Source organism: Argiope bruennichi, chromosome 8 (assembly GCF_947563725.1).
Source record: "Argiope bruennichi chromosome 8, qqArgBrue1.1, whole genome shotgun sequence".
Taxonomy (NCBI): Eukaryota; Metazoa; Arthropoda; class Arachnida; order Araneae; family Araneidae; genus Argiope; species Argiope bruennichi.
In genome coordinates this window covers 104,362,333-104,382,750 of record NC_079158.1, presented here as the reverse complement: position 1 = coordinate 104,382,750, position 20,418 = coordinate 104,362,333, and the positions used below count along the sequence as shown (strand labels likewise).

At 29.9% G+C, this 20,418-nt stretch overlaps 1 protein-coding gene across 1 annotated transcript in view; it reads left to right on the top strand.

Moving 5' to 3' along the window:
- The window catches only part of LOC129980705 (locomotion-related protein Hikaru genki-like), a 231,142-nt gene that overhangs the window by 195,491 nt on the left and 15,233 nt on the right, over window positions 1–20,418 (top strand). Inside the window, exon 3 of the mRNA XM_056091089.1 lies at window positions 17,479–17,736. Coding sequence (XP_055947064.1) covers window positions 17,479–17,736 — 258 coding nt within the window. The remainder of the gene's footprint in view (window positions 1–17,478; window positions 17,737–20,418) is intronic.

The window sequence follows — 20,418 nt, the reverse complement described above, 5'->3', positions numbered from 1 at the left end:
ACATCGTGGAAATATCATGCAATATATTTTGCTAATAAGTAAGAAATCCAACTTACTCAATAACGGTAAACAAGAAAACTCAATACGCATAACGAAACACAGGTAAAGAGTACACAAAGGAAGCATTTGTAAAGATCAACTACAAGCTAATAGCAAATCATTATTAAACAGTTGCAGCAATGCAATAGCCCTCGAATTACAATTCGAAGGACCGCTCCGCAGTTAACATTCCAAAGGTGAAATTCACTTAATAAATCACTCTAGTCTTTCTCGTTTGTTTAAGTTCTGTGATTGCAATCGAATATTTTAAAGGATCCATAAAATTTGGTTCTAATTGAGATATTGTTGTATTTTCTAGAATCTTCCTTTTTTTTATAGTTATCAAGTTCATCGCCAAATTGTCGCCAAGGTCGCCACGGTCAATTGTCTGGCGACTGTAAATTTCTCTTTTTTACTTTGAGACTAACTGAGAAAGAAAGCAGTACTTCAGATTTGTTATGCTAGCTCATTATACATTGAATCTTCTAACAAATGTCACTGACTTTCTGCCCGAAAGTTCATAATAGTGGCACATAACAATTCAATCATTCAGCTTTATATTCCCTTCATTATAATGGTATGAATCTGTTTTATCAATTTTATTAATATCTTTATTTTTATTAGTAAAATTCTATGAAAATTATGAATTCTATGAAATTCTAAAATTATTAAATTCTATGAATTATTAAAATTCTATGAAAAATTCATTAATTATTTAAGCCTTTTATCTTATTTACTTATATTTATATTATTATCTTTTAAACCATTTATCTCAATCTATATACCACAGCTCTTTAGTAATACATTACATCTTTTGGTATTATAGTTTTGCAAATATTCAGATGAATGATAAAATCAATATAAAACAGCATCTTTTTCACTGTTTCTTTTGATAGTTTTATTCATATATAATATAAAATATGGAGCTTATACCATTTATCATACTGGTTATATATATTTTTTTTTATTTCTTAATTTCGTTTAAAGTTAAATATAGGTGATAAATCTTAATTGCTTTCTCAAAATACAGATAATGAATTTTTAATTGTTTTTAAAAGATGATTAATGTATTTTATTTATTTTTGTAAAAACACAAAACTTTGGAAAGTGATACAATTTATCAGGCATCTGTTAATTTATAGAACATCACCAGGAAAAATTAAAAAGAAATCCCCGTATTCAAAATCTACCGAGCAAAAAAACAATTAATGCATCACACTAAAAAAAAAAGCACAAACTAATTCTTTATAAATCATATTACATCCATTCATCATAGCGAAAACCTTAATAATATTTAAAGATTCAAACAATTTGCTATAAACAGACAACCTGACAAATTTTCAGCAAAATCCAAACTTGGATTGATTGTCGGTAAATTCAGGAATATGTAAATTACATGTCAAAGTGTGTGTTCCAAATCTGTAGATTACCTGTTACATGTCAAAAACATATAAAACAATATAGATGATAAATTTTAATTGCCTTCTCAAAAAAGAGAGAATTGAAACATACAGCATGATTTTATTTTTAAAAGATAATAAAATGTATTTTATTTACTTTTGTAAAAAAAAAGATTCGAAAAAATTATCCGCCATCTGTTAATTTATAAAACAACAACCGAAATTATTAAAAAGAAATCTCATATTACAAAAATTTACAAACTAAAAAATTAATGCGTCGTCCTAAAAACACACGATCTTATTCTTTAAGTCATTAGATATCCATTCATCATAGGGAAAACTTAGTGAAAGGCAAGCCTGAAATTGTATACAAACGATTTGCTTCTTCTTTGCCTTGCAGTTTGAATATTATAATTGTCATTAAAGTAATACCAACTCTAATACTTTGAAATGAATAATAATGCTCTTTCATGGCACAAAAAAATAATCTTCAATGAAAAATTCTCATCTGTTTGAATTGGCAAAACTAATAAAAATCCGGAATGATTAATTTCTCCTTCTTGAAATTCATTGTCAGGGGAACGGATAATTTTTCTCAAAATCCGGAGATTATAGCAACCGAGTGTAATGTGTAAAATGAAACGGAATTAGTTTCCCAACGGGGATAATTCGAATCATCATTTATTGCTCGAAAAAAATATTAGCCATTAATTCTGAATTTGAAAAATGGTCAACAAGATTTGTGTACGCGCCGACTCAATTTATCTTCTAAAATCCTTTATTCACTATTCTTAAAATCGGAGAAGGATTATTATGTAAACAGTCATTATAAAGTGATATTTGTATTTTATTTTATAATGATCACAGGTTTGTATAGAAAATGGGAACAACTGGGAAATGTAAAAATGATTTAATAGTACAGTAACCAATATGGTTGCTACTAAACATCATTAAGTAAACGATGTTACATTTCAACAGAAAAATGAACTTCAAATGTATATTTTAAGTAATTAAATAACTGAAATCTATTATAAAAGAGGCACACTTTTCCATTCATTACTTCAGTTAAATAATTACAGAAATATATATCTTTGATATAAATTATGTGTACGATTTTTAACCATTAATTAATATTCAAAAGTGTTCTGGAAACTTCAACTTTGTTTAAGCCTTTATTATGTATGCTAAATGATTTTGAAATTTGGAATTGTCTTATTTTCTCTATTTACATAGAAGTGGTTAAATTACACAATGAATTAAAAATTAGAATGACTTGAATATTCACATACGAAAATAATTTTTTTTCTCTAACAGTGCCATTTCTTCTAATCATATTTTGTAATATAAGAAATTTATATTAAATACTAGTTAGGTACACTCGCTTCCTTTAATATATATTGCATGTAAATTTAATGTGATAAAAATGTTTGTTTCCAATTAGCATAAATCATATGAATAATATTACGCATATGAATTAAAATTATATTTCTAGAATAGCGTTATGAATTGGTAATATTTTCTTCTTGCACCTTTATTCTTATACTAAAAAAGAAAGATTTGCTTATATTTTAATGAATGGATATTGAATCAATGCCAGGTCAATGAACTCAAACCTTGGAAACAATTTCTCGACATGATGATAAATTTGGCGACAAAATAAGTTTTGGAAAATAAAAACATGTTGGCTCTATCTCTGTTAGAAATAGAGATCCAGAGATTCTTCTAGAAAATTCCATGCCTTGCCAAAAATCTCTATAATCTCAAGAAGCTATTCAGTCAAGTGAATCCTATCGTTAAAGTGTTGACTAAAGTTATCCGTCTAGGAGCTCTTAGCATTATCGTGTTGTAGCTGTTATTTAATAATGATGTACAGTACAGATGAGCTTCGTTAATTTCTACTGACACTATTCTTTATTACATCTCGGTTTTGTTTTTATTACCTGTGCTCCTTATTTTTCATGGAATAAAACGTCGTTTGCTGTTGCCCGTATTGTTGTATAAAATTCCCGTATATCTTTTTTGTTACAATATTTTTGGATGTTAAGAGTACACTCTCCTGTTATCTATGGAATTCCTTTATCTGAATCAAAAAAACTTTAAACACGAGTTAAATCTCCTGCAATATTTTCATTTTAAAAGATAAGAACTCCAGCAATGGTTCCTCAAAAATGGAAATTCTGTAACTTAAACTCGAGATAACACTATCTTTCAATATTCCGTTATTTACTTCCATCGTTTTATCACAACCTAAAATCTTTCTATCTTTCTATTACTCTGAAATTGTTCAATGATACATTTTAACAAACATATATTTTGTTCTAATAAATAATAATAAAGAAAATAGAATTTTTGAATAGATTTTATTAAAGTTCTACTTAAATCTTATTTAAGGCAGTTAATATTCCAGATAGAATATAATTTTCTACCCAGTTTTATGTCAAATGCTTCTCCGTGCTCAGCAAGTAATTTTCAATAAGCTTCACTAAATGAATTGATAACGTTTGAAATTGTATGAATAATCTCGAAGAATGTTTGTTCAATTACGCAAGAGAATTGGATGTATATTTATAGAATAATTTATTCTAAAAGTTGAGAAGGACTCTCTACACTTAATTTAAGATTAAAAATTAAAAGGAAGGGTTAATTTTGGATGAAATGTTAAATTTGCGATTTTTTTATATTTTGTTCTATCTTTTAAAGTTTCAGAACTCGGGAGGAAAGTGTTTTTTAGGTCTTTTATTCACAAAAATTTGAATGTATAATTAAATTTCTCAAAATCTTTTCAAAACACAACTTCCATTTCTATGGCTGTCAGAAAAATACGAATTACTTAAATACAAGAGAAACTGAGCATTAAAGCAATGAATATTTATATGTTACTACGAGAATATAAAAAAATATTTATTCGGAATGCGAACGCTTACACAAGTAAACGAATTGTTCGGAAATAGGCATATATATATATATATAAGCATTATTTTATGTGAAGCAAAGTGCTGGTTTGAAGACATTGAAGATACATTTTATCTTTTTTAAAATTCATTTTAATCCATCGGGAAAGCATGATTATTTACAAGCAGAGACGCGAACAAAGCACGTCCACCAAAGTCCGGTACAAAAGCAGAAGTCGAAAAGAGCGAAATAAGTTATCCCTCATCTTAAATAACCTAAGATTTTGAAGGAAAAATATTTCTTCATAGTGCTAATATATTAATAAGATTCTGATATTGATTTCTGACGCATGTCAATCACAAGTAAGGGAAACACAGGGATCTTTTAAAAATAATGTGCTTAATGAACATTTTTCTACCCCTTCAGGCGGAGCGTGAGAATGTGGCCTCGTTTACCCGATTCAGCAATTTTATAAAGCTTCTCTTGAATTAATTAAGTAGAGAAAGTGGAATTGGATCAAGAAATAATAGAATGAACTTGCTATGGGCTAAATTAAGATAAAACTTTGAAAATTAATTAAATTGAAATTAGAGTTAAAATATTATTATATATATATATATATATATATATATATATATATATATATATATATATATATATATATAAAATATAATACTCCGCAAATTTTTTTGTCTGCAATATAAATAATAATATCAACTTCATCAAATGTTTTTTTTAAAACCATCGAAAGATAATTTTTTCTTAAATTACTAATAATTTTTTAAAGAACAATATGAAACTAGCCGCCTTTGCCATCGCCAAATAGTCATCAAGCTTGTCGCCAAGGCCGCGATCAATTAATTACCTGGCATCTATTAGAAATATCAGTAATTTTTTTTTCCTTACTATGAACCTAACTTAGCAGTGAAGCAATATTTCAGACTCGTTATGTCAGCTCTATATTTGTTGTACTTTTTAAAAAATACTATAGAACTTCTGCCCGAAATAACATAATAATGGTACATAACAATTCAATTCTTATTATTCGCTATTTTATAATGGTTTAGATTTATTTTATCAATTTTATTAGTATCTTCATTTTATATTAATATAATTTCATGAAAAAGATATCAGTATTCATATAAACAATTCATTCTGAAATAATATCGAATAGATGCCCTCAATCTAATTACCTCTGCTCTTTATACCACTAGTGATGCATTGCATTTTTTAGTAGTATAGTGTGGGAGGAGTGGAGCCTATGCCAAATCAGCTATCTACAGTTTTTTAGTTTTCTTTAAAAGTTAAAATTACATGATAAATCTTAATTGCTTTCTCAAAATACAAAATATTATGTTTTAAAAAAAGATGATTAATGCATTTTATTTACTTTTGTTAAAAAATGTTAAAAATTAAATAAAATTTATCAGTCATTTATTCATTTCTAGATCATCACCCATAAATATTGAAGTAATCCCCGTATTTAAAATCTACCAACAAAAAAATTAATGCATCTTGTTAAAAACGTCCAAAAATGAACTTCAAATGTATATTTTAAGTAATTAAATTATTGAAATCTATTATAAAAGAGATGCATTTTCCATTCATTATTTCAGTTAAATAACTTTTGGAAAGTGCATATTTGATATAAATGATGCATATGAATTTTAACTATTAATTAAAATTCAAAAGTATTCAGAAAACATCAGTTTCGTTTAAACCTATATTATATAAGGGTAAATGCTTTTCAATTTTGGAATTGTCGTAATTTCTCAATGTATATAGAAATGGTTAAACTGCAGAATGAATTAAAAATTAGAATGACTTGATTATTCATTTACGAAAATAAACATTTTTATCTTTTAGTGACATTTACTATTATCATATTTTGTTACATAAAGAGTTTATATTAGACTAGTTAGATACACTCGCTTCATTTATTGCTTATTGCATGTGAATTTAATGTGACGAAAATATTAATATTCCCTCAATATGCCCTCTGAGCTAGCTTAATGGGATAGTAAAAAAATAATAAATTAAATGAATAATATTACGCAAATGAATTGAAAGTATATTTTGTAGAATAGTGTTATGAATCGGTATATTGTCTTCCTAAGCCGTTAGTCTCCTAGTAAAGAAAAAAAAATTTGTAGATATTTTTGCTGAATAGGTACCAGGTAAATGAACAAAAACCTTGGCGACATTTCCCGACATGATGATAAGTTTGGTGACAAAATGAAAGTTTTAAAAAAATACAAAAATATTGACTCTATCCCTGTTAGGAATCGGGATCCAGAGATTCTTCTAGAAAATTCCATGCCATTCCAAAAATTTATATACAAGCAAGAGACTACAACAGATGAGTCAAGTGAATTCTCTTTGGGGTGTTGATTATAGAGCGATCTCTCTAGGTCATAGGTTCCCAAAGTGGTCCAGGTGGACCCCAAGGGGTCCATAGGAGACCACACGGGGGTCTACGTATACGTGAAAAGAAAACAGGGGCTCACAAGTTGTAAGTGGGGGTCCCCGAAAAATTTTCTGGTTTTCATAATAAATAACAAAAATTTTGGCTTGGATTTACATATCAACGTAGGCAGGTAGCATCGGTAGGTACTCAAAAATATTCGAAACTCAGTTAAAACACAGAATTGAATAGAACAATAGATAATAGTACAAGTGTACACCACATGTCGAGACTTGCAGTTTGCCGCCCGTGCGCCCGGGATGCTTGTTTAGACCTTCAAAGGGATGAAATGCGACTTGCGCTGTGCTTGCAATCTACATTAGTATAAATACGAATGCCAAGAACAAAACGTTACTCATTTGTTTCCTGATATATTTAATGTCCTGAGTGATTTTTTTTACAGAAAAATATATTCCATTTACAAACATTTTTTCAGTGGCAGCAGATGGAGCTCCTGCCATGTTCGGGCGATATCGTGGGTGTATAAGCCATTTTAAAAGAATAATACCAGTACTAATTGTAATTCACTGTGTGGTCCACCGACAACACCTTGTAGCGAAAAATTTGAGTGATAGATTGCACCAATCGCTTCAATTTATGATTAACGCAGTTAATAAAATAAGAAGCAATGCTTTGAATACCCGTTTATTTGCACTATTGTGCGATGAAAATGATGAAGATTTCCAACGACTGCTCTTACATACTGAAGTACGCTGGTTGTCGAAAGGTGCATGCTTATTGAGATTTTACTCACTTTTCGAATCAGTGATAGAGTGTCTGGAAACTAAAGCACAAGATTTAAAAGAAAATCTGATCAAATATAAAGCGGACATTGCGTACTTAACAGATTTGTTCATAAAATTCAATGACGTTAACTTGCAGTTACAACGGGACAGCCTTAATTTAATAAAAACAAAGGGTGTAATTTCAGCTTTTGGTAAATTGAAATTAATGAAGCAAAATATTAGTAGGCGCGAATTCTCCCAGTTTCCACACTTGTCACAGATAGAATGTCTTGATGAGGATATTCAGACATACGCTCAACATTTAAATACCCTGCATGATGACTTCGAAAATAGATTTGAATATATTCTGACGATGGAAATACCACCATGGATCACAACCCCATTTGATGAAACGGAAGAGGCGAATGTGTATTACAAGAGGAGCTACTTCAGCTCAGCACCAACGAGGAACTGAAGATGAAATTTAAAAAAGGCTATCAAACATTTTGGCTGCAGGCAGAAATCCCGGAAAAATATCCAGGGCTGTGGGAAATTGCGAGGAAATTTTTGATAGCGTTTTCCTCATCATTGTCGAAAGAAGTCTTAGTGCCGTTACCAACCTGTGGACAAAAAAAAAAAAAAAAAAAAGAACAGATTGAACATCACAGAACGGGGAGATTTGAGATTACTTCTTACAAAACTGAAACCAAATATTGATAATTTGCGGTCAATTCATCAAGTAGATCCGTCTCATTAAAAGTATGACTATTTTTTATTGTTGATTTCCATTTCAGAGTTCATTGTTGATTTTTTGTCAATCTTTTCATTTAGTGAAGATTATTGAAAATTGCTTGCTAAGCATGGAGGAGCATTTGATATAAAACTGGGTAGAAAATTATATTCTATCTGGAATATTAAGTGTCTTAAATAAGATTTATGTAGAACTTTAATAAAATCAATTCAAAAATTGTATTTTCTTTATTATTATTTATTAGAACAAAATATGTCTTTGTTAAAATGTATCATTTAACAATTTCAGAGTAATAGAAAGACACATATCTTAGGTTGTGATAAAACGATGGAAGTAAATAACGGAATATTGAAAGATAGTGTTATCTCGAGTTTAAGTTTCAATCTTTGAGGAAGTATTGTTTAATTCTTATTTTTTTTAAATGAAAATATTGTAAAAGTTCTAACTCGTTTTTAAGTTTGATTCAGAAGAAGGAATTGATTAATAATAATAATAGAATATTACATTAAAAAGCTTCTTACTGTCTGTTTTGAAGTTATTAAGGTTTCAGTCTTAGACTAAGTGCTTGGAGAGTTAATTCTTAACTTCCAAAAATATTTCACGAAAATTCGACTGATAGGTGTACGGGAATTTTATACAACAAACTGAGCAGTAACAGTAAACGACTCTTCATTCCATGAAAAAAAAAAGCACAGGAAACAAAAACACAGCCGAGATGTAACAAAAAATAATACCAATAGAAATTAACAAATTTCATATGTACCGTAAATCATTATTAAATAACAGAGAGAAAAAATTAATCTCAAAGTGCACCTAGAGCAGAGGTTCCCAAACTTTTTTTTCTCCTGGACCACTTTCAAAGTTTTACTATTTTCGGTAGACCCCCTGCTGCTACGTTTCTACTGTATTCCCAAAACTCCTAAAAAATATCACCCTAAATTGGGGAAGAAGAAAAAAAAAGTAGCACATTTTCTTGTGTCCTATTTATAAAAATGATACTTGTGGTTATACAAAATTATAAACATTTATTATTACAAACAATCAACAATAACATTTGAAATTGTATGAATAATCTCGAAGAATGTTTGTTCAATTACACAAGAGAATTGGAAGTTATTTATAGAATAATTTAACTTAAAAGTTAAGAAGGACTCTCTACACTTAATTTAAGATTAAAAATTAAAAGAAAGGATTAATTTTGAATGAAATGCTAAGTTTAATTATATATATTTTGTCCTTAGAACTCGGGACGTAAATGTTTATAGGTCTTTTATTTATAAGAATTTAAATATTTAATTAAAATATTTAATTATGTCAGCAAAATTGGAATTATTTAAATACAAGAAAAACTGAATACTGAAGCGATGAATATTTATATGTTTCCATGAGAATATAAAAAGATATTTTTTCGAGATGCGAACGCTTACGCAATTAAATCGCATCGTTTAAAAATAAGTAAAAAATTTATACAAAAAGATTTTATATAAAATTTAATAATGCCCAAATTTTTTTTATCGTCTATAATTTTATCTACAATATAAATTGTAATATCAATTTCACTAAATAATTTTTAAAATCCATCGAAAAATTATTTTTCCAAACGTTACTAATAATTTTCTACCAAACGTTAAGCAAATCATTTAGTTTTTGTTGTATACCTACCTATTTTTAGTCGACAAGAAAATACTTTTTTTTTCCAATTTTCAAAAGCCTTTTGGCATTTATATATTTTCTTTTCATATGTTTCTTCAGTACTTTTTGTGAAGAATTCAAAAATATAACCGTTTCTGAACGTTTTTCAAAAACTTCTACCCGAACTTAGTCATACACCTTAAAAAGTAGAAAATATGAAAAATTCTACGGAAAACAAAAAAATAAATTGCTCCTTATGCAAATACTACTGGCAAGTATTTAAAAAGTACAGACTTCAAAAATGAATGGTATAAATTGCTTTATTTTTGCTCTTAAAGATTACAAATAGGAAGTGGCGCAATACTTTTTGACGAACGTGCAAACAACGCAAACTTATGCATAATTTATTATTGCAAAAACAAAATGCATTTATAAGATCATCTTTGCTCTAGAAAAAGTGCGGATATGCAGTTTTTCACAATAACTACATAGAAATCATTGAATCTGAAGCTACTGCATTTGATATCAAGAAAATATATATATGTGTGCCTATTAGCGATGAGCCCTATTAAAAACGTCTGAGAATATAAGAAAAAAAGTTGTTTTTCTGAAGGCTTCTTTTTGTAATAAAATATTTTTAGCAAGCTTTAAGTAAAAAAAAAAAAATTATTAAAGTAAGAAAAAATAGTGGCAGCTTGCATTAATTGCTTTCTAAACGTCACGAACATCTGTTTTTACCATTGACAACAAGAAACAATTGAAGGCCTTTTTTGCTGCTACAAAAACTAGAAGTTGTTTTATTCTTTGAAAAGAGAAACACTTGTTTGTTCTGAATAGAATTTGGCAATAATATGAAGTCTCAGAATAAACTAATTGCATTCCATTGTTTGATGCATATTTTCTCAGATAATCTGAAAAAAAAATGAAACTATTTTTTATCCAAATCTTTTTTTATATGAAATAACTTTTTATATATATGGGATAATTTCCCTTATTTTATTGTCATATTATTCATGAATTTATGAGCATAAATGGTATTTCACGTTTTAAAAATTCCAATAAGAATATTTTTAATAAAATTTTCTTACGATAAAAACTTTTTTAATGTTTTACTAGAAAATTATTTTTATTAAAACATTTTGCAAAATGGTTCTTCTCTAGTTTACAAAACAATATCCTTTTTTACTCTGTATTCGAAAATATACTGTCTCGAAATTTGATCAAATTACAAATATCATGATACGCTATTAAAATCTTCAATAAACAATTTTTTGTTGCTGCTGATGTTGCTTTTCAAATGACTTTTATCTAATCATACATGCTAGAATTTTAAAACTGGAACGAAAAGAAAATAACATATTCATCTTTATTACTTTTAGTATTGATTAATGCTATAAATTGATTGTTTATAAAAAGATAATCAATCTTTTGATAATCGAATTTTAAAAGGAAAAGGCATATTCATCCTTTTTACTTCTAATATTGATTAATAGTATAAATTCATCGATTATCAAAAGATTCTTAATATTTAGAAGGCATTGTCCTAATTTTAATTTCAATCTCATCCTACTTCAACTTTAAATCTTTCCCCTTTTCAATATATTTGAAGATTTGATTTATATTACTATACTTTTATGTATTTATTTATTTATTTTTTTCATATTTTGTAATCAAAAATTCATTTTTGATCATTTCTTCTATGTCTCTTAAGGCCCATTTTTTTTTATTGGTGCAAGTTTATTTTATAACTAATTAAAAAAATTCTTGGTCTCAGAACCCTGCAATAAAAAATGCTAAATTCTTCCGCATATTTAACAGAACAAATTCACATGAAATGAGGACATCATCATAGTGTTTGAATTATATATAAGAATATCTGAATTACTGAGAAATCAGGATAAGTCTCAGAATCCACAATCATTGCCTTTTGTAAGCGAAAGATGGAGCTATTTTGTTTGATATAATAGCATATTCACGCTTCGAGGAGCTTGTTAAGTTGCAAATGGGGTACGTAGAATCATTCTTTTGAAACCGTCTGTCAACGGTAGACAAATATATTTAAATTGTCTACCACGTTTGTTATCATGATGTTCATGGGGGGCGCGGTAGCCTGGTGGTAAGGTCTCGGCTTGTGAGCCGTAGGGTTTCAGGTTCGAGACCCGATTCCACCGAAGAACCGTCGTGTAAGGGGGTCTGTTGCACGTTAAATCCCTCATGCCAAACGTTCTCCCGCTGGTGTGGTGTGGCGTGGGGAGGAGGGTGCCAGTTCAGGTGTCGTCCTCGTCATCTGACCACGGTTCAAAATTACGAGGTTCGTCCTAAAATAGCCCTAGTGTTGCTTTACAATGGGACGTTATAATAACCAAACCAAAAACAATCGTGATGTTCATGTGCGACACCATGTGCCAATGACCCCACCAATAGTGTGTGATCAACCTTTTACCGTAATGAAATCTTCAGGTTTGAGGAAGTAGCCTATAAACAGTGGAACTGTAATTATAAAACAAAATTTATTTGCTCCCTTTCTTAATATGGCATACTCACAATGGGCCTCTCCAAGGATTATCTTTATCAAATACTAAGAAAGTCCCGTATGTTTTTAAGCAGTGTCTCTTGACCATTCTTATCTTCATCAACTTATCACAAACTATTTTTATAAAAGAACTTGGAGAAAACATTTAAAAAGCATTTTAATACATGCGTCTTTGATAAGAATAATAAAAAAAAATTACTATTAAAAATATGCAGAAAATTTACCTGAAAAAAGTTGATATTTAAGCCGATATACTTTCTGACTAGTATTGCTTTTTTCAAACTTAATTTTAAATTTTATTCATCAACTAAGAATAATATGTGTTCCTGTTGGCGCTTCATGAGTGTTAGTCAAATTCATATCGATTTATCTGCGTGACATTAATTCACACAATGTGTAAAAGAATTTTCAGTAGTCCTATATAGTTAGAATATTTTGCTCTGGAAAGTCTTGTATATTTATGCAATGCAGCATGTTCTTCAGCATTAATTTCGAAATGATTCCATTGACCGATTAAGCCCAAAATTTTATACACTCGGTAATTTTTATGTAAACATAACACACTAGAGTTCATATTGATGTTATGGTATTCGTATAAATAGACATACAAATAATTTATCCTCTCATGTATATAAAAAGTATCGATGAATGGTAAGGGTTGTTTAAGCATACAAAAATAAATAACTTTTTATAGTAAAATGGAGGATTGCAGGCCCAAATTATTGACCATTAAAATGTGCTGTATGCCAATTAATTATATAAAAAAAAGAAAATGCAAGTATTAATAAAAGTGTACACAATACATATTTATTGATATACAAATGTGCAATGATATATCAACAAAGTTGCGTAAATAATACAACAATAAATCATTCATAGCACATGTAGGTACTATACAATATCAATAATAAACCTTTTGAGTTTTAACTAACAGATCAAAAACTTTTTACACTTTCCATTTTGTTATTTATTCAATTATCGGAAAAGCCATCGTTGCGAAGGACAGAGGTTTAAACTACGGTTTAATTCTAATTTTTTTTATCGACCATTATACAATCATTTCTGTTGAAGGCATACGGTGTCATGGAAGTGATTAAATCTCACACCTTTAATAGCTCATCTGAGAAGCAAGAACCAATCACCATACCAACAGCTTCTGATATCCATATCGTAGGTGCTCTTCGATGGGAGTAATTAGAGATAAACGCAAGGTTATATTAAAAAGCAAAGCTAAAAGTCTTTCTTTAACCTTATGCAGGTTTCCCAAAGTAAACGTATGTATTAGTAGACCTTGTAAAACGGGCTAAAAGTGATAAGGATGTCTACTTCATTTCAATGTTTGAGACAATGGAATATACGCCGAAGCTACATATGTTTCACATAACTGAGATTTTACAAGGCAGTAATAGTATTATTAACACTAATAACATTATCGATATATGCATACCGTGGCAAGTCTGTTGTCATGACGGAATGAATATAGAGCATATATAACAGCTCTGTATTACCTTCCCATGCAACGATGCATCCTTCCAATAGTCCAATCCTTCCAATCTTCCTCTTTTTAAAATGATGCTGTTCCATATTATCGAATAACAGTGGTCAGAGTCCTTTAACAAATACTTGTCGGGTTTCTCGATTCTAAATAAAAACAAATGTATGTCTGTGTCAAAAGTCTGTAAACATGTGAAAATTGAACTTCTCCTTCAAAACATGACATTATACTAATGTTTTAAGTTGATTCGTCTATCTAATTAAGTATTACCTTCCCATGCAACGATGCATCCTTCCAATAGTCCAATCCTTCCAATCTTCCTCTTTCTAAAATGATGCTGTTCCATGTTATCGAATAACAGTGGTCAGAGTCCTTTAACAAATACTTGTCGGGTTTCTCGATTCTAAATAAAAACAAATGTGTCAAAAGTCTGTAAACATGTGAAGACGATGGTCCAAAATGGAACTTCTCCTTCAAAACATGACATTATACTAATGTTTTAAGTTGATCTAATTAATCCTTAACTGGGGACGTGCGGTCTGTGAGACCGCTAGCGATGTCACCCCTATTCTATTTTTAGCTCAATTGAATGGATTGACCCTGTAGCTTCCTGTTTTGTGACCTTCAATACACGTGCACTTTTTCAACCGATTTCAGCAGATGCTTTTTTAAATAATTCAGTTATTTCTTCGAGTGCGGTCTCTAAGACCGCTACTCCCTGTTATGTCCCAGTGATAAACAAGGCTTAGCAGATGGCGCTAAAACGTGGGCCCGAAATATCATTCAGCTTACTGATCCTATTATAAAGCAGTGCTCCAGACACTTTTGAATGAAGCAGAAAGTGGTTTTAGTGATAAGAATAATTGTACAGAAGAGTTTTTCAATGAAAGTTCGCATTCAACTGATTTTGATATGTATGTTCAAACATAATTAATTTTTATAGTGATAATGTATTTTGAAAAATTTATCAAATATATTAATATACCAAGAGATATATATACAGAATTTATAGATTGATTTTTATACTAGTTCTTAACTTATATGTTTAAAATGTCCTAGAAAACCGCGCTATGAAAGTCACACAAACCGATGAAAAAAAAGGCCAATTTTACCTATTGTCAATTTTTTCTTATTTTTCATATAATTGCCGATTTTTACATTATATTGTTTTCTATATACCTTCATATACTGTAAAAATATATATGATTTAAAAAGTAAAAAGTAATATACTTTTTGCAGAATATTATTTATTGTAACATGTCATTTGAGGAGAAAATGTATGTTCCAACGCATTTACTTTTTTCAATGATAATATATTTTGAAAAGTTTTTTAAACATATCTATATACCAAGAAAAATATATGTAAAATATATTGGCAATTTTTCATACTAATACATTCATTAAAAAATTTAATTTGAGTGTAAATGAAATGCGGTCTCGTAGATCGCACCTCCCCAGTTAAGGGTTAAGAAAAAGTATGTAAAAGGATTTTGAATACCACAATTAATTGTTAGTATACCTATCTAAAAACTTATTAAATTTTGTTCTCATTACCTGAAAAAACTAACAATTAAAATTATTAAACGCGCTTTTGTAGCATCTCCTAATAAAAATTACTTAAAAACCATTTGAAGATATTTTTTACTTATTTAGCACTAAAAAATACTTTTTTTCCCTTATTTCAGAGTTTTAGTAAAACTTTTAAATGAAACTAGGATTCGTAGATGTAAATAGTTTAAATTACTATGTCATATGCCATGAGTCTTATTATTATCTCTTGGTCTAAATTTATATGAAGGATTTTTCTCTCATTCCTTACTGAGCTTTTCCTTTTCAAAAAGAGAAAATATTTCCAAACACGTAGACACAGAACTATGGCACGCGTCCAAGTTACTTTAATCCGTCTGGGTTTTTCTTACTGATTTCATTTATCACTCATCTCTCCGTGAAATCATACCTCCAAAGCAGTTCTGTTGAGCATTTGTTTTTTAATGCCATCATTAATTGCTTCGCTGAATTAATTCATTCTGAAATGTCTTCAATAGAAAAAATTATATCGGCAAACTAGAAGGCCGAGAGGAATTTTTAAAGGGAATCTGAAATCTGGAAAATTAGATGCCTTTACATCTCTGGCAACATAAATTGTTGATGCTAGAAACAGTCAAAATTGAGGTTTGAAAGTCACTTTCCAGTCCCTAACTTCTAAGTTTTGTAATTATCAAAAAAACTTTAAATACAAAAGTTGTTCGCCTTAAGGAAGCCATTAGCTCCATAAATTAACTAATTTAACTAATTGGATTTATTTTTCTAATTTCAATATTAAGAAAGTTAAAGCGAAATAAAACTTTCATCCCCCCCACACACACACCATTTCCAACCCCTTTGAGCTAGATGGCCTATTTACGGACTCGCCTGAGATTTTTACAATTAAACAACTTATACCAATCCAGTTAAAATCCAAACTAAATTATTCTAGTTATCCTGTTCACAAGATAAAATTGAAGTGTATGTGTAAATTGGCGATTTAGTGCTCTTGAAGCATCAATTTTGCGCTTTTAAGGTTATAAGAAAATGGTAGCTGTTATATTTGGCGACTTATCGCCAACAAAAAGATACAGTTTGGCATGAATCCATGTACACCATGTACCCGATTCCCCTGTCTGGCCAATAAAGGGCAGGGTCGTAAGAAGTTATCGCCCGAAGAAGTATAGAGACGAAAATGGGAATGAACACAAAACAGCTAGAAGAGGTATCGAAAGTGTGTGAAATTTTTCCAAGGCCTTGTCATGAGAACCATTGAAATAGGTAGTCTTTATATATACTCATATAACGACTATATACTCATTATAAAACTTTTCCCAGGGGATAATGCGTTAAGATAGAATAAATAAGACAACTTAAGTAAATCTTTCAACTTAATTTCTATCGCAATTTTTTGAAAAAAAAAAAAAAAACGATGCTTAAGTTATATAAAACTGCAGAATAACACTTCCAAAATAAGATTTTTATTCATTCTACAAATTCGGATGGATAAAAAAAAAACATTTATAGTTCACTTTTGGGTGATTCTGTTCCTTTTTTTGAAGGAAAAAAAGTTTTTAGGTATTGATCTGAAATTTTGATCAGATATTCAATCACATTATTACTAATACTTTAATAATTTGAAGAAAATCATTGACGTATTAAAATTTTTAAAAAAAATATTTAAATCTGTTTATTATCTACATCTAATCTAAATATGATATCTGGAAGCTATAGCAGACAATAAAATGTTATAGATTTAGAAATACCTTTAACTTTCTTATTTTAATTTGTTTAACCAGATTAGCAAACTTCTATTTACGCGCGAAAAAAAGTAATGTTTTAAATTCCCGTACCTGCCCTCCTTGCATCTGCTCAGATATCCAGTTTTATGACACGTCAGAATGTGTTTCAGATGACTAAAGCAACAAAAATATTTTGTGGGTGTTTTTTTGATGTCCCACTCGTGAAATTTCGGTTCAACGAATATTCGAAACAACTCATTTCTTTTCTATTTTCCCCTTAGACAGCAAGAAGTTCCAACCGATGCTTCGTCAGTGCTTCCTGAGTCCCCCGTCACCAGATGTCGTCATGTCTTTCGAAGGAAAGGAGTTAAACCTGGAGAATGAAGTGGCCCTACCTCACGGGAGTGTCATCGAGCTCAGATGTGCTGAAGTTGGCCTCTTCAAATTCGTCGGTCAACCTACTATACGGTGTGGAAATGGACAATGGAACGCCCCTCCGCCGCTCTGTCAACCCACAAGCATTCAAAAGAATTTTTCATGTAAGCATAATTTAACAAGTTAGGGTTAATGGCTTTTAATTCCACACTCGTTATTTTGCTAATTGTTTCTTTTTATTTTAATTGTGACTTCTCAGATTAGTTTATCTTTATTGATCCTATCCTTAAGAAATTCAGTTATTTCTTTCATGAAAAGGAGGACTATTCAAATATTTCTTTTGTTTCTTGATGTTCGTAACTATTTTCTTACCTTTTGTCCTTTTTAATTTGAATCTCTTTAAATATATTATTGCTCATGAGGTTAAAGAATTTAATCAGTGAAGTACTATAGGAATATTACTCATATGATACAAAGGAATTCCATTCTGATTTCTGATAGCCTCAGATTGCTGAAACTCGAGTTTCTTTTCCAAAACACTTTTGGAAATTTTCAATGACAATTCATATTGCTTTCTCGTATATGTAATATAGAGAAAAAATAGTAATCGTCAAAAATTCGAACTTGAGATTTTGACGAATCTCCACATTTTAGACCCCCAAAAGTTCGAAAAACTACGTACATTTTAGAAAATATCCGTTTGTCCATCTGTCTGTGACAACGATAACTCAAAAACAGTTTAAACTAGATGATTGAAATTAATACAAGGTCTTTACACCAAATTTGCAGACTTCTATAAATTTAGAGTAAAATCTGTTCAGACGAGGTCAGTTTGTCTGATTGTTTAAACGTACTTAATACGATAATTAGTAAACAAAAAGAGTTATATAAAATTCAATACTCAGATTTAACACCTGTAATATAGACATATCTCAAATTTTGATCCAAATCCGACTATGGGTTGATTGTCTGTAGGTCCATTTTTTCAGAAATAAGAAGACACGATGATTCAAAAGACGCTGTAACTTAAATATACCAAATTTGGTATGGGATTTTGTGACGACAAGTGCAGTTTTGTGTCACATTTTTGTTTCTATCTGTTGAGAAAAACGTGTGTAAGACATAAATTCGATTTTTGGATCATTTTAACCTCATACCAGGGAAATCGCCAAATATCTCGCCAGGGTTTATACGATAGATTCAGTAAAACATGCTAAATTTAGTCTAAAAGTTAATATTTCGCAACTATTAATTACGACTAGTTTTGTAACTAGTAGTTCGTAGAGAATATTTCGTAACTCCAATGCCGTGCAAGTCGTGTTATGGCATGTTAATTTATTAGAGGATATGCGATAAAGTTTTGGAAGACAATCCCGCTGATTTTTAAATGGTTTATTACTAAAAAGTATTCAGCTTAGCCAATGACTATTAAGAAATTTCTACAAGAAAATGTATTTGGATGCTGTTCTTTCCAAAATAAGACCCTTTAAAGAGAAATATACGTGTTTCTGTTATTCAATCGATCATACTTAATGAAAGAGCTGACGAAGGTCCTAGATATAATTGGGTGGTTGTCGTATTTTGCTTGAGTGCCCGTTTTGGGCAATTCGATATTAGAAAAAATCAGAAAGTTGGACCAAACTTGAAAAATGGTATCAGTAGGTAGATACGAAGGCTACTTATGGCAAAGGGCACAAAATACTGAAATAAAAGAAAACTAAAATTAACACAGAAGTGATAAATTCACATTCAAAAATCTTAATTATTATAAAAATTAAAAACATTTCTTAAAACTTTTGCAACAGAACAATAAAATAAGCATCTTAACACAGTTTGCTGAGTTAAATAATTGTATTATATTTCAATTGATTTTTTGAATGAAGATAATTTCCCAAAGTATTAATTTAATCAAGATTACAATGTCCAAAACGTTCCAGAATTTAATCCATTCTACAGAAGAAATACAAATCAGAACATGTTTATTTTTTTATTATTATTATTATTCCTTTAAAAGTAACTACCTTATGAAACAAAGAATTTTTGGCATCGTTCATACAAAGTCATAAATGCTTATCACAAGTCTTTTTTAATCATCTCTCCAGTACTTATGCCCCTGCACTTATTTAGAACTTGAGAATCGTTGCTTCTGAAGAAATTTATTATTCAATTTTACTCCTTTCCAAATAAATACCCTGTTCAACAAAGAATACTTGCCATCGTTCGTACGAAATTAAATACACATTGCAAGCCTTCTTTCATGCCTCCTTTAGTGCCCATGTCGCTGCATTTCTTCGGGCCGCGGTGACCTGGTGGTTAGATCTCGGCTCGAAAACCATAGGGTTTCAGGTTCGAGGCCTGACTGAAACGAAGAACGTAATGTAAGGGGGTCTGTTGCACATTAAATCTGTCAGGGCCAAACGTCCTCCAGCTGGTGTGGAGAGGGGGGTGCCAGCTCAGGTGTCGTCCTCATCATCTGGACATGGTTCAAAATTACAAGGTCCGTCCCAAATAAGCCTTAGTGTTGCTTTAAAAACGGGACGATAATATAACTAAGCAATAAATAAGCTACGTTTCTTCAGGACTGAGAATCTTTGCTCCTTAAACTAAATCTCCATTCGAAGGTAAAAGTCTCATGCAATTATGTTAGGTTAATAGGCTGGTTTTAGAAGTATTAGGATATGATTTTCTGACAAGTAATTTCGCAACAAGAGGAATATGTGCACCTAGTCATAATGAAATACACATGACTTTCCTTAACCACGCTGAGAAATTTTGAATGTCCATAATTACAATTTGTATAAAATGTGTTGTACATATTAAATTGAATGAAACTTATTCTGATTTAT